The sequence below is a fragment of the Euphorbia lathyris genome, chromosome 7 (assembly GCF_963576675.1).
Source record: "Euphorbia lathyris chromosome 7, ddEupLath1.1, whole genome shotgun sequence".
Lineage (NCBI taxonomy): Eukaryota > Viridiplantae > Streptophyta > Magnoliopsida > Malpighiales > Euphorbiaceae > Euphorbia > Euphorbia lathyris.
The window spans coordinates 36,650,345-36,678,263 of record NC_088916.1 but is presented as its reverse complement, the minus strand read 5'-3'; the positions used below and the strand labels follow the sequence as shown (position 1 = coordinate 36,678,263).

Here is a 27,919-nt window from a genome sequence, read left to right as displayed (position 1 = left end):
CAATATCTTTTTAGAATATTTTCAACTTGATGAACTTCGAGTTCGCAGAGAAAAAGCTTCTTCGAGTTGGCGGTGAGAGAAATTCTAATATATATATATATATATATATATATATATATATATATATATATATATAAGTATTATGGATAATTCCTTAATTAAATAGTCTAGATATGTAATGTGTTGTGTAATAAGTTTAAACATGTAAATGGACCTCCAATTTGATCCAGTTTTGTAATTTACCCTAGATACATGTAAATGGACCTCCAATTTACATTGACCTCCAATTTGGCACAGTTTTGTAATTTACCCTAGATACATGTAAATTGACCTCCAATTTACAATCTCCAATTTGACCCAGTTTTGTAATTTACCCTTGTTTTGTCTCATGTTTGCAATGCTTCTTGATTAATGGAATTTTCTTTTCTCATTAAAAAAACGTGATAAAATAGGCTGACAGCCCAGGGACCATTTGCTGGGTCCATGGACAACCGACAGACAGGTTGTATAAAAGTTCGTGTGGAGTTTATGTGATGCTGCCCACGATCTCCAGTGTTTTCTTTTTACATGTTGAATAAGTTGTCAAGAACAACAACAGTGAATGCAGGCAAAAACATAAAAGTTTACCATACAACAAATTCATTCTATGTACACATCTCACAGTAAATGTGCATAAGATACGTCACTGCATTTATAAGCAATAGAACTAAGAACTTTGTGTTCAGTGGTAATGGATAGAAATCATTGGTAGGTTGGTGTAACAACAAAGCAACTATACAAAAGCCTTTGCTTGTTGCTTGAATCTTATTAATTGGATTTTCCAAGAGTACTGGAGTATTACTCACTACAGCTGTAACCATGTTCTTCTATCTAGTCACATGAAAACTTGATCTCTGACAACCATAGCAATAAGGAGAAGTGACACAGGAATATTCATCTGTCACCAACTCAGCAGTTTGCAGTTATGCCTGTTTAGCCTCGAGAAGAATTGAGGAGTATGGAGCCACGTTATAGGTACTTCCAATTCCTGGGATGCCATCAGGAACAAAGTCTTCCGGAGATTCGAGATTCGTGTCCACCTTACAATTTTATAAAAAATGTTTCAATCTATACTTTATGCCAAAGCATGATTGACAAAACAATTAAGGGGCAAGTAAATGGGCAAAAAAAGATGCCGATAAACCAAATGAACTTCTATTTAACACTTAAAAGAGCTTCATCTCTAGTGCTAAACTGAGCAGATAACAAACAAAACTGCGAAATTTGTGAAGTGTTCCTGCATGGGCTCTACACATGTCAAACTCATTGGGAGTGAAACTGAAATAACACTTCAAGAAGAAAACGAACTTTAGAACAAGAATAATATGTAGGAGGGTGAGTTGGCAACAGCATTGAAACTGGTTCCAGTGTTGTCTGTTGACATTGTGATATTCATAAGACCAAAAATCAAATTCTATGCTAAAAGGTCAACTGGATCTATTGAACCCATAATCCATTAGATTGTCTTGGAATCATAAAATTCTTGAAAGATGAACAAATAATTATAAATGAATGGATATCATGCCCATCTACCAAAGCAATCTATATCTGCATGCAAAGCAGGTTACTAGTGGAAAAGACTGTGGCACATGCACCAGAAAGAAAGAAAGAAAGGCTTACCACACGAAACCATTGCCTGTTTGATGGTGGTGGGGGTATTGGAACTTTAACAAAGTACTCGTGAGCATTAAACGCCAAATAGACATCTGCTCCATTGCTCTCATGAAGCCTGCAAAAAGAATTTCAACACAAGTTCTCATTACAGTGGGCACGAATACGATTAATCATCAACTGGAAATTCCAGGTATGCTGTTATTAGCTCAGGATATGCAAACTATCTACTGTCTAGATTATATTAGGTAAAAAAACATCATATGGTCTTAAGATCCAGCACATTAACTATAGCAGGTCATTTATTAACTATATACATCACTCAGCATGACTTTTACGGAAGGTCGAGAGAGGAAGGTAATAGAGAATGCGGGGAGAGATATGCACAGTTCAGAGTAATAAGCCCCTATATTTGTCTATAATTCCCATTATTATCACAGGAGGCTAAATACTCATGTAACATTGACTCAACAGTCAAGGAGACGAGCCAACTTCAACTATAGAACTACTGCAAACCTCCAAGAAAGCAAATATCATATGGTCGTAAATAGTTTATAATAGTTGAGCTGCCATAATAACATTAGATACATCCATAGTTGTCTTACGTGAATGCGAGGAATTTGCTTTCATAATTGTCCCAGTTGTCTTCATGCCATGTCACATCATTCTGCACGAGTGTTCAAGATCTCAATTATAAGTTGATAAATGACAGTAACATATTTGTGAAATAACTGCAGTTATATATAACATATAAAGACATACTTTTCCAAGAAAACTTTTATTACGAAATACATCAAGTGCTCGTCGAAACTTTATCACCTCGGAGAAAAACCTGAAGTGGCCACTTCTTTGTTCATTCAACTGTCTTGCCAAAAGATCACGCAAGGGATCCATTAGTAGGGGTTACGAAAGATGAGGCTACATAAACAGCAACAGACTATAAGAGAAACTTACAAGTCCCCACTGGAAATTGTTAATAGAAGTGTCATGCCCATAACTATTGTTGTTTCCATAACGAGTATGCCCATATTCATCCCCCATAAGCATCATTGGTATTCCCTGTTAATATGCTCTTGTAAATCATATAAATGCTGCAAATCTACGGACGCAGTAGGCCAACTAAGTAAAACAAGTAAATCAAGGACAATAGTTGGCCTACTGAATTACTGTCACAAAGAAAAGGTGAGAGTGCTATGCAAAATTGTTTACCAACAGCTACAAATTGCATTTTATGTCTGCCTACCAGGTAAAGTTGTTGCTGGACTAGTTCAAAATATGTAAACATGATATTGCACTTTACCTGAGATATCATAAGTGCCAAATGGAAATTTTTCATTTGCCGGGAGCGTAAAGCTTTAATATTAGGAGTATCAGTTTCCCCTGCACAGTAGATAAATAATACAATCATCATCAACTAACAGTAAAGAAAAAACAAGATAAGGGGAAGTGCAGTGTTAATAGTAAATCTTCCTCTTCACTAAAGACTTTGGATCCATTTATCATGAACTAAGGTTTGAACTACAAGTCCTAAATAGTTCTATGTTTCCCAAAAAAATTAAGCAGAAGTCTACTTGGTTCTTAAGCAACTTTGAATCCATTTATCATGAATCACGTCTTGAATTATATAAGTCCTGATATTGTCAGCTGTTTGTATGAAAATCTATGAAAAAGGCTAATTAGTTAGGTGAGAGAAGGAGGCAAATTGCATCAGATGTCTCCTCAAGCCATTGTTTCCAGGAGCAAAAGCTCTTTCTCATGAATGCCCTTGATTTTGATTTTCAAAGGATAATAGTTGTGAAGATATGTATTCCAAGATAACAAACTACTTATAATTACAATTCAATGTATTAACTGCAGAAGTGAACCAGTGTACAGTCAAAATGGATTTGACACAGACGCATCTGAGAAGAAATCATAGCCAAAACTCAAAAAGTTCATGACAACATAGTAGACACTACACAATACTATCATTTGATACCAATAAGAAAATTTTATATTTATCTTTTAACATTTCATATTTAAAACTATGAATAACTTGAAAAACATATTGAGAAGTACAAGCAAGTATTCTACCCACCTTCAAATCCACAATTCCAACTAAAATTGTCATTGCTTCCATCATTTCCGCCTTCTCCATTAGCATCATTGTGCTACACATCGAACAATAATAAGTAAAATCCTACAAGTTGCATAATGTCCCTAATTTACATTCACAAGTACCTTAAAATTATATGACACAAGATCATACAGCGTGAATCCATCATGTGCTATTACAAAATTGATGCTGTGATAAGGCTTGCGGTTGTTCACCTATACAATGAGCAGAAACCATTTGCCACCTTTTACAATAGAAAAAAGTTGTAGTGTACAAGTAATATGCACAAGAAAACTGATCTAATTCTACAGGCAAGTTGCAGATTAAGAATAACTGATTATGCTCATGATATATATGGCGCTTACTCTGTATAGATCAGCAGAGCCAGCAACACGTGTTGCAAAACTACCTTTCAAACCAGGATCACCCTATAGGCATACAAAATTTATTAATAAGATTAATAAATACAAATATTCACAAGCGAGTGTTACAGCAACTGTTCATTCTGACTACTGAACATCTCTAAAATAAGCAGAATTACAATAAGATGATCATCTGGCCAAGGATAAAAGGTGAACACACATTAATACAGAGTGATGATAGAAAATGCAATTTATAATATAAATGAATATCAAAGGAATTCCATGTTGAAAGTTTCTATAACCTAGATATGAAAATAAAATATCTGCAAGGATGATAATATATAAACCTAGCTTCCAAAAACTGAAATCACTGTTTGATTACTGGCATTCAAGGATGATAATAAAATATCTTCACGACTATTATCCTTTGAAAATCAAAATCAAGGGCATTCATGAGAAAGAGCTTTTGCTCCTGGAATCACCGTTTGATTACTGGCATTCATATTGGTCCAAAATAACTCTCTGGAAAAATATCTAGTAATTTCATTTCAAATTAATTTGGACACCATGAAATGTTAGATTGGAAGAAAAGCAATGAAGCCATATTGTTGTCACTGGAGTATATTTTAAATTGCACATTTTTTCAACCTAAGGCTAACATATTGAACAAGTTATATTGTTCTAGCTGGAATCACCTTGATATATCTCCTAAGATCATCACGGTACTTCCCATTCCATTCACCCCACCTGCATAATAGAACTAAAGGAAATGAGGTGCAACGGTTCCCAACCGTACAATTTCTCAACATATGAAAATGAAAATGGAAAGAATATCAAGAATCATGCCTCTATATATTACTCCCTCCGGTCTCTAATAAATGTCGTTTTAGGATTATCAATTTGTTCTTTTTTATGACTTTTTATATTATCAATGCACTATTGACAATATTTGCTCAAATTTGCCCTTATTTATAATAAGAGAGAGGGTTCTTAATTAAATACTTCTAATTAAGGCATAATATTTTAGAAGAAAAAAAAATAACATAGAAAGTAGAGCTTTAGGGGAGAAGTATTGAGGATATATTAGTCATTTTAATAGCCTAATCAATATTTTTTACTGGTTTTGGTGAAAAACCTTAAACGACATCTATTTGAGACCGCAAGGAGTAGTCATTATTTTCATGGAATCAATTGAACCAAAAGCTGGTAGTTAAGGCCAATAATAGCTTTTATCATAATCTCTGCCACACCCCCACACATGAATGCCCTCTAGGCACAACACAAACCCATCTTGCGATGTGTTGAAATCCTTTTAATAATTGGGAGTTGCCAGTATTCAAATCCTTGATCTCTTTGGTCTAAGAGACTACGATATCATGTCATGGAACTAATTGAACCAAAAGCTTAAGCTAATAGTTAAGGCCCAATAACAGTTTTTTTTTTTTTTTTTTTTATAATCTCTGACATACCTATTTGATAGTGCAACCTATCAGACATGAATCTGACAAAGTCCACATGGATCTGAGTAGCCATTTATAATACTCTAAGCATGACAGCTACAATCCTCTAAACCATATAGCAATTCAAAACTAACTACAGACAAACTATCAAGGCTTTAAGGTCAAAATAATTAAATACAGTACTTCAAGCGTGGAGGGGAAGGAGCAGCACCTTGCAGTTTAAACCATTATGAAATCAAATTTTCTCTAATTCTTTATTTCTTTTGTTTGTAATATCTATATCTTGCCTAGGGTTTATATATTTCAATAAGAAAACTGATTTCCATTATGAAATTGAATTGTGAGGTCTTATGTAGACTCTAACAAAATCAACTTCCCTATTGTCATCACTTCAAACTTTGCTTCAACAGCAATTCATAGTCACTATATAAACTCTTTTATTTAGCCTTTGGTTTGTTATGCATGTAGCTGTTATTACGATGGAGCCAATAAACAGAAATATGGAGGAGCAAAAGACTATCACACTTTTTTTCTCAATATTTAAAGCAATTACAGCAATTTATAAATTCTATAAAGTTGGACAGACCAGATGAAAAAAAAAAAAAAGCAATATGTTTCAATAATAAAGTATCAGCAAAAACAGCAGCATCAGAAGTGTCAGCATAAAACAACCAAAATTCCTTCAGTGGGAGCATCAGATAACTTTTTGTAGCAAAGTGCATATAATCATCTAATCTAAATACAGAACCGGCAAGAATCTTCCAAGATTAGCAACAGACATTTATTCCTCTACAAGAACGATGATAACAAAACAATAACGAGAATATATACAACAAAACTAATAGGATATAAATAAAATAATATATAGTGTAAATAAATGGAGGAGAAAGGGAATGGAGTTGATCAATTGGGGATGGGAAGGGAATAGGAGATATCTCATATCCAGTGGGATGAGATTTCTATTCCAAACTATCTTTTGCCGGCCAAACAGCAAAAAGGGTAAATTGTCAGCCTTGGGATGAAATTTCTAGGGAATGATAATTACCTGTCCCAGTTAGGAAATTGTCCAACCAGATAAAGGCCTCCACAATCCCAAGGCTCTGAAATAAGCTTACACCTTGATAAGATTGGATCTTTAGCAATTTCCTGGTTCATCAACAACACAAGTCACCACATCAAAATGGTTTCAAATCAATGGAGCAAAATATTTGGAATTAAACCAATCAACTGGAAGACAAATTTACATATGTCACACAATCAAAACCAACTAAACTACGTTGCATATTAACTGCTCATCACAAAAGAAATAGAAATTTAACGAATCATGACAGATTATGACATATTACATGAAGATAAAGGAAAAAGAACATAAAGTAGTAACTCAACGTCTATATGCAACTTTAAAAGCAACTTAAAGTTCCTCATGTAGGGACTCTTGGTATCACGAACATTCCATAATTATTATTTTGGCTTAATACATCAACAGCTCCCTAAACTTGTCCATAATAGTAGATTGACTCCCTGAACTTTGCAAGTGTCTCACCAGCTCCTTGAGCTTGATTATTTCGTATCAACAAACTTTATAAGTGTCTCACCAACTCCCTAAACTTGATTATTCGGTAACAACTAAATCCAAAAACCTATTAAACCTAAATTCTAAAAATACATCTTCTTCTATACGAGAGGTAATTTTTTCTCTTCTCATACCTTATAACCTATTATAAGATTAGTGAGTATATTAGCTACCTAAACTTTATAAGTATCTCACCAACTCCCTAAACTTGCTTATTCCGTAACAACTAAATACAAAAACCTATTAAACCTAAATTCTAAAAATGCATCTTCATCTATTCGAGAGGTAATTTTTTCTCTTCTCATACCTTTTAACCTATTATAAGATTAGTGTTGCAGGTTTGAGAGATCGAATGGATGATGATTGAGAGTTAGTATTATGGTTTTTGTATTCAGTTGTTACCGAATAATCAAGTTTAGGGAGTTGGTAAGACACTTATAAAGTTTAGGGAGCTAATCTACTTTTATGGACAAGTTCTGGGAGTTCGTGATACAGAATAATCAGGTTCAAGGAGCTGGTGAGACACTTGCAAAGTTCTGGGAGCCAATCTACTATTATGAACAAGTTCAAGGAGCTGATGATGTATTAGGCCTATATTTTTTTTTTCCAGATAGCATCATGTGCTTTTTAAGTTAGCATGTCATTCAAGACTATCAATAGTTTGTTCTTTTTTAGCTATTGTAATGTATATAATTGTAACTATATATTAGTTTAGGGACCTATTAGCATTTATACCTCTTTGTATATAAATACCTAGTATTCTAATAATACATCTATTGCGTTTTCTCAAACTCCATGGTATCAGAACCTGCCCTAGTGTGTGCAAACTTTTTTCTCTTGTGTTTACCCTAGTGTGCAAACTGATTTGGGGTTCACCTATGTTACATGGACTCGGATACGAGTGTCCGACACGGGTGCGGATCCGAGTATCCGGTACGGCAAGTTGAAAAATTTTGGACATGGGTACGGGGATACGGGAATAATTTTATATATATATATATATATATATATATCCCTTGTGGTGGGACCCCTCCCCGGACCCTCGCTCAGCGGGGACGCGTAATGCGACCGGGCCGCCCTTTTTTTTTTTTTTTATATATATATATATATATATATATATATATATAAATTCCAAAAAAACCAAAACATCCATTAACTGATTAATTAAAATGGTTTTATATTAGAGAAAGGAAGAAAGAAGCAATTAATTAAGGATAGCATAGGATGGTAGGGATAGATGGGAGATGAAGAGTCTGAGAAGAAAAGAGGCGGGATATTCTGGCGAAAGCTTTTGGATTTAGGGATCTTTTTTAGTTTAATTTGCTGCAGGAGGCGGTATATTTCTTCTCATTAGTTCTGCACTCAAAAACTACGTCGTTTTGGAGTGCAGAACTAATTAAAAAACAAATGGGCTCAAATTAAACAATTTGGGCCCAATTTTTATTTTTTAAAATGGTGCCCAGCCAGGCTGGGCATCTTCTTCTTCGTTGAGATCTCATACAACCACAGACCTTGAACTTCAACGGCGGCGCACATCTTCTACATACAGCGGCGGGCCGGCGGCAGACCTTCGAAGCTTGCCGTATCCGAGAGGTTACTCACGAATCCGACACGGATTTCGTACCCGGATCCGTGTCGTGTCGTGTCAACACCGGTACGTCGCCAGTTTCAACGAGTCCATGTAACATAGGGGTTCACCCACTTCCGATTCTCGGTGTTCCGACCACCTACCAGTCTCACCACCCAGCCCAGCCGCCGTTCGACCTTTTTGCGGTGGTCTGACCTAATTTTGACCGGCGAGTGCACCGCACACGCCACCTACTTCTAGCGGACCTCCACGTGTCGGCGCGTCCGGCCACCTCCAACCGCCCCTTCAACTCCAGTCACCACCGTTGGCTTCGTCTCCCTCCGATCGGCCACCTTGTCAACTTTGTTTCGTGCTCCAGCGACTTTTGTTTTCTCACCCGATGGAGGTTGGTCCCTGTTTGAATTGAGGTGTCAAGGAGTAAGAAAGGAATTTTCCTTTCTCAAAGAAAATATGTTCTGGATTTGTTGTCTGGAACAGGAAAAATCTGGAGCTAACCCATGCAGTGCACCTATGACTCCGAATGCGCATCTCACATCAGAAGGAGAGCCCTTTGAAGAGCCTGGAAGATATAGGCATTTGGTTGGAAAGTTAAACTATCTTACAGTGTTCCGTTAGTGTTGTTAGCCATTTTATGTCATCTCCCACCATTGATCACTGGATTTCACTGGAACAGATCTTATGCTACTTAAAGGGAACTCCTAGCCAAGGCTTACTTTACAAGAATTATGGTCATACCCAGACTGAGTGTTTCTCCGATGCAGATTGGGCGGGAGACAAAGACGATAGGAGATCCACTACCGGTTATTGTGTCTTTGTTAGAGGTAATTTAATTTCTTGGAAGAGCAAGAAGCAACATGTTGTTTCTCGCTCCAGTGCAGAATCTGAATATCGAGCGATGTCTCAATCAGTGCGTGAGATTATGTGGATTCGTCATCTCCTCTCCGAACTTGGTTTCGACGTCACCATTCCGGCAAAGTTATGGTGTGATATCAGGCAACTCTTCATATTGCTTCCAATCCTGTGTTCCATGAATGTACTAAGCATATTAAAGTAGACTGCCACTTTGTTCGTGAAAAGCTAGAAGAAAACATCATTGCCACAGCCTACATTGGCACCAATGAACAGCTTGGGATATTTTTACCAAAGCCTTAAATGGGGTTCGGGTAAATTACATTTGTAACAAGTTGGGCATGTCAAATATCTATGCTCCAGCTTGAGGGGAAGTGTAATGTATATAATTGTAACTATATATTAGTTTAGAAACCTATTAGTATATTAGTTCAGGGACCTATTAGCAGTTATACCTCTTTGTATATATAAATACCTAGTATTCTAATAATACATTTATTGAGTTTTCTCAAACTACTGGTACAAAATTAAATGTATCTCGAACCTTATGAATCTCATAAAAAAACTGAGGTTGAAGAAATAGTTGCATCCTCCTGACAAGCTTTTGGGATTATGGGCTTCTATGTGATACAAAACTCAGATTCATAATGAAAAGGGAACAAATCTAGTAAAGGCAAAGAAACTACAAATAATCCATAACAGAACAAAGGACGATTGAGATCCACATAATGTCTTACCTTGATAATTGGAGGAGCATTAAGTGGTGTGCCATCTGTTCCTCGACAAAGCACACTAGCAAGATCAAATCGAAATCCATCTACATGGTATTCAGTGACCCTGCAGTTTGACAAGCAATAAAATGAGATTGATATATTCACATGAGACTCAACAAGTACATATATTGCCAGAATTCAAAGTTCGCGTAGGAATAGCCCCCAAGTCTTAACAGATTGATGTTTTTTTTTTTTAAATGACCAACTTCAGAAAAATGGGAACTTCATTAGTCATTTAAACCAAACTGCTTGATCAAGTTAACAAGTGTGGACTGTGGAACATCATCTAAGACAGCCAAATCATGTTTTTTAAGCAATATATATGTTAAATTATTTATGACTAGATGAATATATCACCCAATTGACAATAAAGAAACCCATGTTATGCTTGTATGTTGAACATACCAGTGGCGAAGGCTGTCTAGGATGAGTTCCTTGACTACAGGATGGTTGCAATTTAACGTATTCCCTGGAGAACAATAAGATACTGCTACTTAGAATTGTTCAGATATGCATAATGATGATCTAAATTTTTCTCAGAAATAAAACATGTTTTTGGAACAGTTATTTTATTTATTCACATGTGTATTTCTATATCTCTAACTTGCATCTGGATCAAAAGTTCAAAAGCCAAACACATAGAGAAGATAAATCAAGATTTTGCATTCAACATAGAATCTGTATAAATTGAAGAAACACTTATTTCTTAGAAGTCGACATAATAAAATTTAATTACTGAAATAGTTCTCTTGTGATAGAAAATGATCCAAAAATGCACTTGAAAAAATAATCCCGAGAGCAATCAAGTAGGATATTAGAATTACCACATCCAGAGAAGTTAAGTAAATTGTTGTTAAGGTCCACCATGTAATAGACCTGCATATACGATTTCAAAAGTTGTATCATTAAGAAAATAGAGTACCCAATGAGACATATGTTGCTGGCAGGAAAAGGTAAAAACAAAATCAGCTACCCAAATAAATGTCAGTTAATGACTTCTTATTATCAATAACAATGTATCCGTCAGTTACATGCATATGAAGGTTAAGTAAAAGGTTCTCAAATTAGCTAATGTCATACAAAAAAAAAAAATTGCCTAATCAGGCTGCAAGTTCTAGAACTGGATGAAAAATAAACCAAATTCTTCTTAGTTCAGAAAGATTACCTCAACTTATTAAGTTATGTCACAAAACCATTTAACCCAAAAGCTTAAGCTAATAGGTTAAGGCCCAAGAATAGCTTCATATATTATGTCAATTTCTAAATAACTCAATTAATAATGTTTCTCCTTAAAGCATCCAACAGTGTAACAAAAGCATTGCAATTATCTGAAATCTACCATAAGAACCAGTGAAAAATTCTTACTAAATAACATATAAATATAATATGATTCTACCAATGCCACAGCAGTAGAAACTGCAGATATCACACTAGTCACCTTATTATCAATACCACGAAATGACGTAGTATAAGGAAATTTGTCATCAGCCTCGTTTGTGTGATTGTAGACAACATCCAATATAACCTGTAAAGAGTATCAAGTAAACTGCTTCAGTTTCACTGTCCATGCACAAGTATGTGGTTGCATTCTTGCGCATGAGAACATTGACATTTAAAAATTGGTCAGCTCTTCGGAAGACAAAGCCGTATTTTACCTCAATACCAGCACCGTGCAAGGCTTTAACCATTTCCTTAAACTCCCAAGATGCATTGATAGGTCCCCCGCCATCACTAGCATAGCGACTCATGGGAGCAAAGAAGTTTGTTGTTGAGTAGCCCCAAGTATTGATCTCAAAGAAAAGAAAGAGAAAAACCAATAGTTAAACAATCAATTTGGTCATTAAATTGAAACCTCATGTCACATATAGACGCTGAATTAAGTAGAAGGACCTAATTAGTAATTTTACTTTTGTTAATTAATTCTGTTACGTGGGTGTTACTATTTGATTGTTATTATTGCTTTCCCTAAAAAACCTCTCTTAGGAGTTGTATGTGTAGCAGGTGGGGCAAGGAAGTTGTTGGCCACCTGTCCTTAGTGGTCCTGCTTTTGTAACTGTTTTTGTCTTCTTCTCTATTAAAGAGAGTATCTCTGGACTAGCTTTTTATGCAATGAATTATGAAACATTCTCCACCTAGATCTCTTTCTTCTTCTTCCTGACCTCACCTCTATTCTTTTCTACCTATCCTAATTCTAGACTTCTTCTGTAACTTAGTCCTGACATTTGGTATCAGAGACAGTCCTTCCTCTAGCGATCTTTACCTTATATGGTATGCAACACCGCTAAAAGAACTCGAGCTGCGAAAAGAGCACAAGCCATGGAAGAACTCGAACAACAGATCAATGCAATGAATGCCAAGATACAGGAGCAAAATGAAATTACAACTATGAACATGGAGGCGATTAAAAACCAGTTCAATGATGTGCAATATGGACAGCAGCAGAGGATTGATTCTATTCTTAAGGAACAATCCAGATCCCAATTATCCATTAAGGAGGTTATCAAAAACTTATCTAGCCTAACCCAAATCGTTAAAAACAACTCTCAATCATCCCAAATTTCTCCTGCATCTTTCACTAAGGATAAGGGTAGTTCATCCTTGTTTGGCCAGCATGATAAAGGAATCTTACAGACTCTAGGGGGTGAGCAAATGCGAGAAGTATTTTCAATTGTTCGTGGATTTATTTCTGCAGGGAAAGGTTGAGAAATGGTTCAATAATTGGATCAAAAGCCAAGTTGTGGTTAACTGGGAGATTTTCGTTGAGGAAGTCACAAAACAATTCCAAGAAGCAGAAACCTCAGATGTGGTCGAGCAGTTTTCCAGGTTGCAGCAAACGGCTACTATCCTAGATTATTAGGATCAGTTTGAAGAGCTTAAGCTCAAAATGGAGAAGGTCCATCCCTCTAACTCTGAACAGTTTTATGTTTCAAGTTTCGTAGCTGGCCTGAATTAAGATCTGTTGTGCGCTCTCATGAGCCTCATAACATATACTCGGCCATTAAACAAGCTACGTATCAAGAGGCACACACTTCAAAGAAGTAATGGAAGTAATAAAACCCAAATCAACCTACAAACCAAACACTACATCCAAACCATGGCAACCAACACCCATTTCAACTTATAAACCACCAAATCCACCTCACCCACCTGGAATCCTCACCCAAAAACCTTCGGAACCTAAACAATTAACCTATAACCAACCCTTCAAAAGAGTTCTTGGACCTTGTTGGAAGTGTGGGGATAAATATGTTCCAAGACATCAATGAGCTCCTAAGAAGCTCAACATGATGAGCACTGAAGAAGTAATTTTAGAAGTTGGAGAAACCCCTATAGAAGGGGGAATAGAACCAATGGTTGAAGGAGAGGATCAAGAAGAGTCCCCTGAGCAGATCATTGATGGTGGAGCAAATGACAATAGGAGGTTGAAGGGAGTGCTTGACAAGAGAAACATCATGATATTAATAGACAGTGGAAGCACCCATAGCTTCTTGGATGCCAATTTTACTGCTACTGAGAAACTTCTTTTGGTTCAAATCCATCCAGTTGGTGTGACTGTAGCAGATGGCAAGCAGCTATTGGTGAATACCAAATGTGAAGAGTGTCAATGGACAATGCAAGGGGAGAAGTTCAACTTTCCATTACGGACTTTGGCATTAAGGGACTATGACATCATTTTGAGCACTGATTGGATGAGGCAACATACACCAGTCACAATTGATTTCAAATTCAATCAACTTCTCATTCACAAAGGCAAGAAGGAGATTGCACTTAAGTGAATAGCATAAGGGTCTAAGTCAAAGGGCACGACTCTGAAGTCCATTAACCAAATGGTCTCCAAAAGATGGAAGGGAGTGACATCAAGGTTATTCCTAATGTCTGTAACACCAGTTAACAATGTAGCAAATGCAGTCAGTCATCTTCCTCAGGTATCACCTCTATACCAACCCTTAATTGATGAATATCAGGCTATATTCCTTCCACCTACTAAATTACCCCCTCGTAGATATCACTCAATTCCCCTTAAAAAATGTCGCTGACCCCATCAATGTTAAGACCCTATCGATATTCACATCACCAAAAAAATGAAATAGAACAACTAGTTGCAGAAATGTTAGACTTAGGAGTCATACACCCCAGTCAAAGCCCTTATGGTGTTTTCTAAAGTAGACCTTAAGGTTGGGGATCATCAAATCAGAATGAACCCCAATGATAAACACAAGACAGCATTTCGTACTCATTCTGGTCACTATGAGTTTAAGGTTATGCCATTTGGTTTAACAAATGCCTCTGCTACCTTCCAATCACTAATGAACTCTATTTTCGCCCAATACTTGAGAAAATTTGTATTGGTGTTTATTTATGACATTTTAATTTATAGTCCCACAGAAGCTAATCATTACAAGCGCCTTCGGTTAGTATTTCAACTACTTGAGCACCACGAGTTGCAAGGAGGAAAGCCACTTTGTTTCTTGTCTAACACTCTGAGCCCAAAAACTCAAAGACTCTCAGCTTATGAGAGAGAGTGATTGGCAATATTGCAAGCTTGTACTGCTTGGAGACACTACCTAGAGAACTATACTTTCGTGATCAAATATTAGAACACCTAGTCGGTTTTCTCTCATTTTATTCTCAATAGATGTAACCTCTACTTTTATCCTAATTATTTCATTATTCACCCAATCCTTTCTCGTATGACCACACATCCATCGTAGCATACGCATCTCCGCCACCGACATCTTATGAATGTGACAGTGTTTCACTACCCAACACTTCGTACCATATAACAATGCAGGTCTAATTGTCGTGCGGTAGAATTTTCCCTTCAATGTCGGGGACGCAAAGGAAACCCGTAACATTCTTCCACTTCGAGCAACCAGATTTAATCCTATGAGCAACATCTCCATCCACCTCTCCATCTGTTTGAATAATAGACCCTAAATAACAAAAGCAATCCGAGCCCTGGACAACCCTCCTATCCAGGGTGATTGTCTCTTCCTCCCTACTTCTATCACCGCTAAACTTACACTCCAAATATTTCGTCTTACTTCGCCTCAACTTAAAGCCTCTAGATTCCAAAGTTTGTCTCCATAGTTCCAACTTCCTCTCCACGCCTTCTTTCGTCTCATCAACCAACACAATATCATCTGCAAACAACATGCACCATGGTATATCTTCTTGAAGTCAACTTGTTAATTCATCCATAACGACGGCAAAAAGAAATGGGCTAAGTGCGGAACCTTGATGCGCTCCAATTGTAATAGGGAACTCTTCAGTCTTCCCAACATTAGTACGTACACTCGTGCACGCTCCCTCATACATGTCCTTTATGATGTCAATATATTTCCGCGAAATGTCTTTCCTTATTAAGGCCCACCAAAGTACTTCCCTTGGTACCTTATCATATGCCTTCTCCAAGTCAATGAAAACCATATGCAAGTCTTTCTTCTTATTTCGATAGTGCCCCATTAATTGTCTCATTAGATGGATGGCCTCCATAGTTGATTTTCCCGGCATAAAGCCAAATTGGTTTTCCGAGATCTTCACGCTCTTCCTTAGCCTTTGTTCGATCACTCGCTCCCAAAGTTTCATAGTGTGACTCATTAATTTGATTCCTCCATAGTTGGCACAATCTTGGGCATCGCCTTTGTTCTTATACAAAGGGATTAGGGTACTTTTCCTCCATTCCGATGGCATCTTATTGTTTCTCCAAATCTTGTTAAAAGAAAGTCGTCAACCATACACTTAAGTCTACTACTACTGTTCCTAAATTTGTATCGGAGGCCTTATCACATCCGGACAAGCGCCATTCAATGGCAGATGAAATGAATGCTTTGGATGCTAATGGTACTTGGGATTTGGTAAATTTGCCTGTTGGAAAAAAAATATGTTGGATGTCGATGGGCATTTGCTGTGGAAGTCAATTCTGACGGTTCAATTGCTCTTTTCAAAGCTCGCCTTGTTGCAAAGGGCTATGCTCAGACTTATGGAGTTGATTATTTTGACACTTTTTCTCCAGCGTCTAAGGTGACTTCTACTCGCCTTTTTATCTCAATGGCGGCCTGTTCTAATTAGCCATTACATCAGCTAGATATCAAAAATGTGTTCTTACATAGGGATTTCCAAGAAGAAGTTTACATGGAGCAACCACATAAATTTGTTGCTGGAGTATGGCAAAGTTTGTCGTCTCCGAAAATCTTTATATGGGTTGAAACAAAATCCTCGAGCATGGTTTGGGAAATTTAGCCAAGCAGTTGAAACACTTGGGATGAAGAAGTGCAAGTGTGATTACTCTATTTTCTATAGATACTCTGCATCGTGTATCATTCTTCTTGTCGATTATGTAGATGATATTGTTATTACAAGGAATGACATTCAGGAATCTCATCTCTAAAAACCTTTCTTCATGGTCAGTTTTATACAAAAGATTTGGGGGCTCTAAAATACTTCTTGGGAATTGAGGTGTCAAGGAGTAAGAAAGAAATGTTCCTGTCTCAAAGAAAATATGTCATTCACTTGTTGTCAGAAACCGGAAAATCTGGAGCTAAGCCATACAGTGTGCCTATGACGCCGAATTCGCATCTCACATCCTAAGGAGTGCAATTTCAAGATCTTGGAAGATATAGGCTCTTGGTGGGAAAGTTGAATTATCTTACAGTAACTAGACCTAATATAGTCTATTTTGGCAGTGTTGTTAACTCCTAGACAATGATTGTTTTACAAGAATCATGGTCATACCCAAGTTGACTATCTTTCTGATTCGTTCACTAAGATTTTCTACGACGCAAACTTGGCGAGAGACAAGGATGATAGGAGATCCACTACTGGCTACTGTGTCTTTGTTGGAGGAAATTTAGTTTCTTAGAAGAGTAAAAAGCAACATGTTGTATCTCGCTCTAATGCAGAATCTAAATATCAAACAATGTCACAATCAGTTTGTGATAACCAAGCAGCTCTTCATATTGCTTCCAACCATGTGTTCCATGAACGTACCAAACATATTGAAGTAGACTGTCATTTTATTTGTGAGAAGCTAGAAGAAAACATCATCTCCACGACCTACATCGAAACTAATGAACAACTTGGAGATAGCTTCACTAAGACCCTAAATACGGTTCAGGTAAACTATATTGTAACAAGCCAGCATGATAAATATTTTTGCTCTAGCTTGAGGGGAGTGTGAACATATGTGAACATCCAATGTGAATAGTTGTAGGAGTCAGTATAGGTTTTAATTAGTGTCTGTTTTTTGTCCTGGTTGGGTTCTATTTCCCTGTATAAATACTTGTATTTTTTCCATAATAAAGCATTGAGATTTCTCTCAACTTCTCTATATTCTGATTACAGATTCCAACCAGCAAATTAAAATAAGTGTAGAGCTCAATAATGTGGCAGCACTCGACGCTACTTGGGAGCACTAGTCTATGTTGGTGGCTCGGTTCACTCCTTTGTACATTCTTGGGCACAAAAATGCATTAAAGGAGGGAGTATTGTCACGATATAAAGTAGGAATTAAAGGGGGGTTAATGAGAGATCATTTAGATACTTATTTGTCTTGTTTTATTGCCTTAATAGTTGTTGTTACCTATTAGGAGTTTGATACAACATATGTAAATAGCACGGCTCTATGATTTGTAATTGTTGCCACGTCCGCACCAGTTTTTCCTATTTAGTCTCTTCTTTGGCAGTGTGTCGATATCAGATGAATATTAATGAAATCTTACTCTCTCTTTCCTTCTTCCTCTCTTCTCGAAAATCCGTGATTCTCTCCGTATCTCTCTGTTTCTTTCTTTTTCTCTATTCTTATCTACCCTAAACTATTCTTCCCTAATTACTTCTGTCGGAAATCCCTAATCGTGACATTTTATCATAATGAATATTATGTAACACTCTCCTCAAACTGGAGCATGCATTTTAATCATGCTCAGGTTATAGATACCGATAACATAGACTTAAAAACAGTACACTCAAAATACTTTAAAATATAAAATATAATGTAAGAGACGCAACCTAGAAGAACAAATCGGACAAAAGGGACGGAAGTGGAACATTAAGCTTTGTCAAAAACAGAGAAGCAAAACTCAATTGAAGCAACACATAATAGACCGCCAGCAACGCCAATGCACAAAAGGAGATTCACGGGAAAACTAACCGGACAACGGGTCGTACAACAGTGGAAGAAGTACTGAGACTTGGAACCTTAGGTCAAAACAGTTTGCTCACAAGGCAGACATTAATGCTGAAAGAAACAGCCCAAAAAATACAAACCCAGTAGCCCAGAAATTCTGTTTACAAAACAGAAAATAAATTTTGGAATCTCAATCCAGAAACGCAAAATAGAAGCCAAAACAAGGCTATGATACCATGTTATGTACCATGAAAATAGAAAGAAATTCATGGGATACCATGTAGATTAAGAGCCTGCACGAATTTATTTTAATTAAAAGCAATACGCATATATATACAAGGTTCTCCTTCAATCAAGAAGACATTATAGGCTACAGCAGTCTAAGCATGTTTTAGTTGACTTAGGCATGTTTATATTTAATACGTTGTTTATTATTATTTGTAACACACTTTATACGAAGTGGGCATGCTTTTTATAAGTAAAAGATAACAAGGCCATTGACAATGTCTTCTGAAGCAGTTTGAATTTTGAAACTCAATCATAGAGTACAGAACTTTCAGAGCTAGATAACTAATAAAATGCCAAATAATGTTAACAAAAAAAAATAACAGAAAGCATCTTAAGGATTCGAAAGGAAGTCCACAAGGTTGAAGATATAAATTTGCATAAGAAAATTCATAGCAAAAAGTAGTACAATCAAAGGTTTTACTTTACCATATGATCTCTAGGGTTTGGGCGCCTCTGGAACTCAAATTCATCAAATTCGAACACTGGTAGCAACTCCACTGCATTGACACCAAGCTCAACAAGGTGTGCGATCTGAAAATTGAACAAAAATAACCAACACGAATTACAAAATTGACACGTGGTCTTTACCCATAGAGAGTCCATGCAGGCATAGCAAAGTTTGGGTGATATCTTAAAATGCAAAACACTATAAGAAGACAGCTAACTGACCCATAAACATCCAGTCATTAATGTCAACATTAACTAAATGGAACAACCAATTTGCATACCGAAGGCTTTTTTTGTTTTGTAGTTGCTGCATCTATTGATTCAATATTTCAAAAACAATTCTCAGTGAAGATATATGAACTTTGTGGGAAAGCACAGTTCAAGATAAGACACATCAAAGCATATTCAACTTCAGTCAACTAAGTATGTCATTACCTTCTCAATAACACCAAGATAACTCCCACGTATTTTTGGATCCAATTCACTTGATTTATCAGCTGTCAATGCACGAACATTCATTTCATATATCACAAGGTCTTTCTGCAAAGACATCAAAGGAAATATGAAAAATGCTAAAATTGAAATGAAAAAGCAAACATTCACAAAATGTAACTCCTATACAAGATTGTCAAACAATGAACTAAATGCTACTTTAAACTCTTGGAAGGTACAAGCAGGACATAGAAGAAATGTCATAACGCAGGCATAAGAGAACATATTTGTCTAACTTAATTCTTTACTTAAATATGTTAAATGGAAAATAAATCAGAAGAGCCACAAAACATAATACAAGTACCTCAGGTATGTCAGGAAGCTTGTAGTCATCTCCCCAATCAAAAGGCAAGCTAGCAAAATCATAAGTTCCAAGAAATCTAGACAACCTATGGGAAACATCTCCAAAAACTCGGCGCCCTTCAACTAGCTTTGCATAAGGATCTAAAAGCACGATGCTCTTATCAAATCGATGCCCTTCATTCCAATTCTGAGGACCATCTATCCGATAACCATAAAGCACACTACTTCGAGGCAAATCCTGCATTTACAGAAATGTTTCAAAACAGATGCATTAAACATACATCAAATTGGCCATATTAAAAAAGTGAAGAAGAATCTAATGGGCTATCATTAGTATTGCTGAGGCTTATATATATTCTTTATGTTCTTCTAACAAGCAATACACCAAATGAATGCTAGCCCTATGTCAGGTACTACAAAAGTGGAGACAATTAAATGAAAAGTTTAATCACAGATACGGTACATCAATCTGATAAAACAACCGGCAGCTAGTTTGTAGAGCCAATGCCTAGAAAGCATTTGGTGTGCATACAACAAGTTAACTGATATAAATTAAGGATTGTTATCTGTTATAACCAAAACGACATGAATGCAGTTCTTTGAGAAGCCCAATGTTATGACTACCTCAATGAATATGTGCCAAGTGTCTCCTGTTTTATTTGTGTGAGGATCCAAAGCCAGCTCAATCATTCCATCACCCAGACCTTTAGGCGCTCCCCTATAATATAACATGCAAACAGAGAAAAATGTATTGCAAAGAATGCCAAAGAAAACCAGTTAATAAGTTTACAAGGTTTAAGGGCAGTGAAATAGCACTGAGGATGTTCAATTCAAAGGGCCAGATCATTTTTATTTTTAACTCTCAACAGTTAGGCCAATCCATTTAACAATGTTCACGTTAAGAGCTCCATTTTGAAAAGGAAAAAAAAAGGAAATCATCCACCTGTAGCTGATTTAGTTTTCTTTCATATTGGGAATGTGTCACTCCTATAAAGTTAAATAATACACTAATTAAAAGTAAAAAGTAATCATATTTTCTACAAAGATGTCATTTGTAATCATAAATCAGAATTCTTTTGTTAAAAATATATTTACAAAATTGAACATTTTTGTTCATTTGATTTGTTAAAAAGTCAAAGAAGAAGACCAACTCTTTCTCATTGTGATATAAACAATCGCCAAACTTCCGTCCTATTTGCTATAAGCAACATACACCAAAAGCATAAGATCAGCCAAAACATAAAAAGAACAAAGAAAATAGAATCACTACCTTTCAGGGAGTTGTAAGCAAAGTGTGATAGAAGTCGCATGCTGTGAAAATATAGCAAAATTGATCCCATTATCAACTTCTGACACTCCCAATGGCGATGCCTGACCTGGAAAAACTTTGAAAGGAATAGTTTCCGACATTGGCGCTTCTTGCTACAATCACAAACATGAGATTATATAGCCGAATCGACCAACCTCTAGAGCTAAATGATATGCTGCTAATATCCGGAAAATGCGTTAGCTACCTGAAGCACACGTTCTTGAACACCACGACCAAAAAAAGAAAGCGTCGTATGCTTGTCTAGGCGCTTCGTCTAATTGGTTGCCAGAACAAATAAACATGGAGCGATATTTCAATAAGTATCCAAATCAAAGAGCGAAATGCATTGACAGAAAGAGAAATGCATGCCTGATTTAAAATTCGATGTCCACCGACGCTTGAGCTTTGCGTACTGAATTTCAATCTAACAACACGCTAACCATGGTCAAAAATTCATCCAAGTCAAGAGATATATAGACAGAAATTAAAAAGACAAGAAGCAGAAAAACCAGCATTACCCCATATCAAGGGTACGGAAAGGTCCGGCAGAAGAATGGATGAATATGATGTTATCATTAGGGAGCATACACATTTTGGGAGGAGAAGCAGAATCGCAGTGAACAAGTGGTGGACGAAGCATCTTTCTGATTCTCTAGTCTAGTGTGAGGAAACGGGAGGGATATGAAAAGAAGTAGAAGTAGAAAAAGGGATCTTATATGGAAAAGTGAGATACAAGGAGAGTAGAGTTCACGCTTTTTGGCTGTTTGTTGATTTTTCTTTTTCCTGGTTCCGTTCTTCCCTGAGTACTAGATTAGAGGAGAGAGGAGAAAATAGCGTGGATTTCCGTGGATTATTTATTTATCTGTCCGCCACGTGAACGGGTTACGTAATTTATCTGGATTGGAATTTCATTCTATGGGACACGTGGATGTGACTCTTTCCAATATCTCTCCCTCCCAAAATACCTTTGAAATTCAACAAAAACAATAAAAAAAATTGAATAAAATGTAAAAATATCTTTAATATTTATAAGAGTAATAATCTTTAAAAATAAATATATATATATATATATATTTATAAGAGTAATTTATAAGAGTAATTTTATTTTTGGGTTTATCAAAAAAAAAATTTATTTTTGGGTTTTCTCGTAATCTTGATTTAGGTTTGGCCTTTTTAACTGAATTTTGGGGAATCTTTTCTGGCCTTAATCTCACCTTGAGTCTGGGTTTGAAAAAGTTGATTGTTGAATCAGACAACTTTGATGCTATCAATATGATTTCTAGAAAAAATACTATATGTTTAAATAGCCAGAACATTATCAAAGAAATTAGAAGGTTTTGCTCTTCCTTTGATTTCATTAAGTTCAGCCATATCTTTAGAGAGCAGAACCGGGTTGCGAATCATTTGACGACTGCTGGGCATGAAAGCATGATTGGTGTCAATACCCTTTCTTATCCTCCTGTTTATATTCATTCTCTTCTTAGGGATGATATGGTGGGGGTTAGCTTCCCTAGACTAATCTCAGGCTAGGTTTTTTGATCTTTTTGTTTTTCCTTTTCTTTTCCTTTTCCTACCAAAAAAAAGAGTAATTTTACTTTGCGTCAACAATCCGGAGCAATTTTATTTTTAATGTTGTAAGTTGGATCAGGTTTAGATATTATTATAAAACACATTTATTTTTGTTCCTTATACTACACAATTGCGTATCATTTCGTTTTAAAAAAAATTAATATTTGTTGTGATTTAATAATAGAATTAGAAATTAATATTTATAAATTCGGCGAAATATTTTGAATTTTTTGTCCAATTTTTCACCCACAATTACGTTGGGTAATTGACGAGGGATAAAGGTTGATAAGAGCCCAAAGAAGAGAAGATAGGTAAGAGCCCAAAAATAAGAGCCTAACGAGATCAAGCAGTGTACTTCCGGAACGAATTGGCCAAGGTAGGAAAGATTCAAAGTTCAAGGAGGTGAGTGGCAAAAAAACCTATGAGTAGTTATGTAGATGGGCCAAGGTCCGCAAAAATAGGGAACGTGGCAGACAAGGTAAGGAGTGTTAGTAGTGAGCAGTTAGGGATCTTATTAGAAGACAAGTGGCTCTACTAGGAAATGGTTATAGAACTTGCTGCACATCAAGGAACTTAGTGAGAACGTGGGCAATTGGCACGCAGGTAGTGGAGAATGGCAGTTATTGGTTCAAGTATGGAGGTATTAAAGGGAAGAAATCGAAAAGAAAGGGATCCAACTCAACTCAATCAACAAAATCAAATCCAATCCAAATGGAATTCAAACAATTCTCCAATTACGGACTTTAGCTAAATATACAACCTTAGTTTATTCAATTTGATCAACTTTCAACTTGTAAGTTCTAGTTATAGTCTCCCAACGATTCCAACACTCAATCTTATTCAATTTAATGCAAGCAATTCTACTTTTATTCTTTTCTTCAGCATTATTTTAGTGTAGTCATAATCAGTCTTCTGGATTCCGCTACGAACTCTAGGCTCTTTTATGTCCTTTAAGTCTTTTACACTTTCGTTTTTTATTAGAAGTTAGATCCAACTCACATTTTGTGGTTTTTGAACAAAACTATTGGCACCCTCGCATACCAACCACCAAAGGCGTTAAATAATTTGGCACACTCGGTGGGACACTGATGAAATGCCGCCAAGAAAGAGTTCGAATGAGAATGTTGCTACATCCATTGATGCAGATTTAGTGTCGAGTAGTGCAGGACAGGGAGACTATCCCTTGGAATGTACTGGTGAGACAGCGCAAACATTCCCAAAATTAGGGGATGTGGGGTATGTTCGCCCAAGTAGAACAAGAGAAAGTGTCGTGCAGATTCCTGAGGTGGGAGATTCCTTAACTATTGCCAATGCTTTGCACAACCTGCAGAAGTCAATGGAGAATATGACCAAACTGCTCATTGATGGTTTTGCACAAAAGAAAACAGTAGAAACTCCAGTGGGAACCAGGAGGGTTCAAGTGGAGACGAACAAGGTTCCTTCTCTATCAAGGGGAAAGAAGAGGTGATGATTTTGGAAGAAGCTAGGGGGCAACCTGAGAAGTACTAGCACTGAGAGAAGAATGTAGCCAAAAAGGTACAAGTGGTGTAGGCAAGAATCTTGTTGGAGCTAGATCTAGCTAGCTTGTTGCACCAGTTGTTCACCTTTAAGCTCATACAAATGTGCAAACTAGACCCCAGTTTTATAACCATGAAGATGAGGTGACTCATGACTTAGGGGGGCACAAGATATAGAGGAGGAGGAAGTAGCCCGTGTCGTGTCTCTTTTGGTCCTCAGTTTAGTTCTTATTAGAATCAAACGGGAAATCTGACCATAAACATGGAGATCATGAGGGACACCGTACATGAGTTGTATGGCCCTGGGCTCAGACAAGTGGGAAGGCCAGAGTTTCACAAGCCTTACCTAGTGGCTAGTGATCGAGAGAATCCTTATCCAAGAGGATATCGTATTCCTGACTTTACTCTTTTTTCTGCAGAAGAAGGACAATTTACATTAGAATATGTGGCTAGATTTACTATCCAATGTGGGGGGTTAGCTAACCATTTTAACTTTGATTATTTTAAGTTAAGATTGTTCCCTAATTCCCTCAATGGATTGGCTTTTACCTGGTTTTCTTCATTACCACATAATTCCATATTTACCTGGCAAGACATGGAGAGGCAATTTTATACTCAGTTCTACCGTGCTGAGCCGGAGGTTTGTGTAGCAGAACTATCTAGGATGTCCCAAAGGAATGGAGAGATGGCTGACAATTATATTGCACGATTCAAACGCTTGAGGAGTCAGTGTAGAGTCTTCCTTCCTGAACACGAGTTCGTTAAGATGGCTCAAAGAGAGCTGGATATCGAACTTCTGAAGAAGTTCCATGGAATGGAATTCAGATATTTCTATGAGCTAGCTCAGAAGGTGTCAGAATATGAGGACTTGGTGAGAGAAGATAATTATCGAAAGAAAACCTCAATAGGATCTTATTGCCAATAAGCGAACAAACCAGAGGTAGCTGTAGCGGAGTTGCTAAACAAAGGGGCAAAGGTGTGCCTAGATCATTTCCGTCCTATCAAAGAAACAGACCCAAAAAAGAATACAGTTCAGTATACCTTTGATGTAGAGAAAACTGAGGAGATCTTCGAATATTTGGTGAAGGAGAGGTTTATTACCTTTCCACCAAATTATAAAATGCCTGGCATGGATAAGGTGAAAGGGGAGAATTACTACAAATACCATGATGTATGGACACACTCTACGAAGTCTTGTTGGACTTTTAAGAACCTAATACAAGATCGCATTGAAAAAGGCATATTGAAGTTCCCCGAGAAGAAAGAGCATGTGGTCATAGATGAGGATCCATTTCCGCCTATGACCTTAGTTAATATTTCTTTTGATCCTAGATAGGTTCTAGACAGCCAGAGGAGCCGAGCAGAAAGGGGTGAAAGATCAAATAGACACCATGTCAAGTCCAGCACAGTCCAAAGCAGGTACTGGGTACCGAAAAAAAGGGTCAATATCCATGAAAGGTTGTAGTTTCTAGGAAATGACAACGTCTCCACGGGAAAGGATCACAGCCTAGGTTCACCCAAAAACAACCTAGGTTCGTGGTTCCTTATCTGACAAAAGCTAGCAAGGAGTGGCATGTAGTGAAGCACATAAAGTTCCCTGCTCAAGTCACTATAAGCCAAAAACGCAGGTTACAGAGAAAGAAGCTAGTTCAGAAGGTGTCAGAATATGAGGACTTGCTGAGAGAAGATAATTATCGAAAGAAAACCTCAATAGGATCTTAATGCCGATAAGCGAACAAACCAGAGGTAGCTGTAGCGGAGTTGTTGAACAAAGGGGCAAAGGTGTGCCTAGATCATTTCCGTCCTATCAAATAAACAGACCCAAAAAAGAATACAGTTCAGTATACCTTTGATGTGGAGAAAACTGAGGAGATCTTCGAATATTTGGTGAAGGAGAGGTTTATTACCATTCCACCAAATTATAAAATGTCTGGCATGGATAAGGTGAAAAGGAAGACTTATTACAAATACCATGATGCATGGACTCACTCTACGGAGTCTTGTTGGACTTTCAGGAACCTAATACAAGATCGCATTGAAAAAGGCATATTGAAGTTCCCCGAGAAGAAAAAGCATATGGTCATAGATGAGGATCCATTTCCGCCTATGACCTTAGTTAATATTTCTTTTGATCCTCGATAGGTTCTAGATAGCCGGAGGAGCCGAGCAGAAAGGGGTGAAAGATCAAATAGGCACCATGTCAAGTCCATCGCAATCCAAAGCAAGTGCTGGGTACCGAAAAAGAGGGTCACTATCCATGAAAGGTTGTAGTTTCCAGGAAATGACAATGTCTCCACATGGAAAAGATCACAGCCTCGGTTCACCAGAAAACAACCTAGGTTCGTGGTTCCTTATCTGACAAAAGCTAGCAAGGAGTGGCAGGTAGTGAAGCACATAAAGTTCCCTGCTCAAGTCACTATAAGCCAAAAACGCAGGTTACAGAGAAAGAAGCTAGTTCAGAAGTACAAGATGAAGAAAGAGGAAAAGGTGTGGAAACCCAAAGCCCAAGCTGCGAAGTTCCCAGAACCGAAAGAGATAAGGATAGGTGATATCGTAATTACCATTAATACAATATCACTTACTTCCGTGGAGAAAGTAAGAAGAAAGAATACATTGTACAGGAGCCAGAAGTACAAGAGGTGGCAACAGAGTTTGAAGCCTGGGAAATTCCAAAGGAAGTGCCAAGGATCAGTAGTGGGATTACAATTCAGGCTCCATCTAATGGTGGTCCCAAAAAGGCAGTGCTCGAGAAACCTTCTGTCCAGATGACTCAGCACATTAAACCCTTGTATATCAAAGTCCATCTCAATGGAAGACCTACTTCTAGGGTTCTGATAGACAATGGGTCGGCCCTGAACATTATGCCATGGAAAATGGTGCAAGCTCTTTGAAAGAGTAAATGGATCTTATTGATACCGAAGTTACGGTGTTAGCTTTCAATGGAGAAGTTACTAAGTCTTTGGGAATTTTGCCTTTGGAAGTGAAGGTGGGGACCAAATCAGACTTGTCTGCCTTTTTTGTGGTAGATTCCTCAGCTAATTATCAAGTTTTGTTGGGAAGAGATTGGATACACTTAAATTGGTGTGTGCCATCGTCTTTACATCAGTTCCTGCTACTTTGGAAAGGAAACGAGATAGAGGTGGTTGATAAGTGTCTATTTCAGCGATAAAATACCCACTTGTTATGCTATTTGTCAGCCGGTTTGATTGTTATCACGGGTTTTATTGCTTGTTTTGTATATTATGCCTCTACAGGGACTTATTATGAAGAAAGGAGCTGGATTGGGGCTATTTGGAGCTAATTTGGCTAAAGATAAAATCTGGAGCTGTTTTAAAGACCTGAAATCGAAGCTGGGAGTTAGTCTTGCCCAAGACTAAGAAGCAGGCGGACAGAAATCTTTCCAAATATGTCAAGTGCGAATCTGTTCAAATTTATCACGTTTTCAGATGTCTATTAAGGAGTTTTGAGCCTACAAATCAGGAAGGAAGAAGTCAAGTAGTATTAGGAAGTTAGAATATT

At 37.1% G+C, this 27,919-nt stretch overlaps 1 protein-coding gene across 3 annotated transcripts; it reads right to left on the bottom strand.

The window, feature by feature from the left end:
* Positions 1-602: 602 nt before the first annotated feature.
* On the bottom strand, positions 603-22,143 carry LOC136235219 (isoamylase 3, chloroplastic). 3 transcript variants are annotated; one of them, XM_066024798.1, is made up of 24 exons: positions 21,833-22,141; positions 21,684-21,738; positions 21,520-21,588; positions 21,276-21,427; positions 20,630-20,723; positions 20,007-20,243; positions 19,646-19,750; positions 19,190-19,294; positions 12,006-12,140; positions 11,789-11,875; positions 11,175-11,226; positions 10,756-10,819; positions 10,315-10,414; positions 6,613-6,713; positions 4,803-4,854; positions 4,111-4,173; positions 3,871-3,960; positions 3,728-3,800; positions 2,951-3,030; positions 2,605-2,709; positions 2,413-2,511; positions 2,256-2,317; positions 1,660-1,768; positions 603-1,079 (listed from the first exon to the last, which is right to left on the bottom strand). In XM_066024798.1, exons 1-24 carry the CDS (start codon positions 21,952-21,954, stop codon positions 963-965), a joined length of 2,328 nt encoding a protein of 775 aa, XP_065880870.1. In that variant the 5' UTR covers positions 21,955-22,141; the 3' UTR covers positions 603-962. The 3 variants fall into 3 exon arrangements, 2 of the variants coding, with proteins under 2 accessions (XP_065880870.1, XP_065880871.1); XM_066024799.1 differs by having other exon boundaries at positions 21,684-21,749; positions 21,833-21,968; XR_010691719.1 differs by lacking the exons at positions 603-1,079; positions 1,660-1,768 and having other exon boundaries at positions 2,267-2,317; positions 2,413-2,515; positions 21,833-22,143.
* Between the last annotated feature and the right edge of the window lie 5,776 nt (positions 22,144-27,919).

What these genes read in the sequence shown, in the direction of transcription:
- LOC136235219 (XM_066024798.1), bottom strand. Translation starts at nt 21,954, where the DNA reads ATGCTTCGTCCACCACTTGTTCACTGCGATTCTGCTTCTCCTCCCAAA. An exon ending in CAAACCCTAGAGATCATATG is followed by an intron (nt 12,141 to 19,189) that starts GTAAAGTAAAAC and finishes CTTTTCTTTGAG; the next exon opens with ATCAATACTTGGGGCTACTC. An exon ending in TGGCACTTATGATATCTCAG is followed by an intron (nt 2,710 to 2,950) that starts GTAAAGTGCAAT and finishes GCATATTAACAG; the next exon opens with GGAATACCAATGATGCTTAT.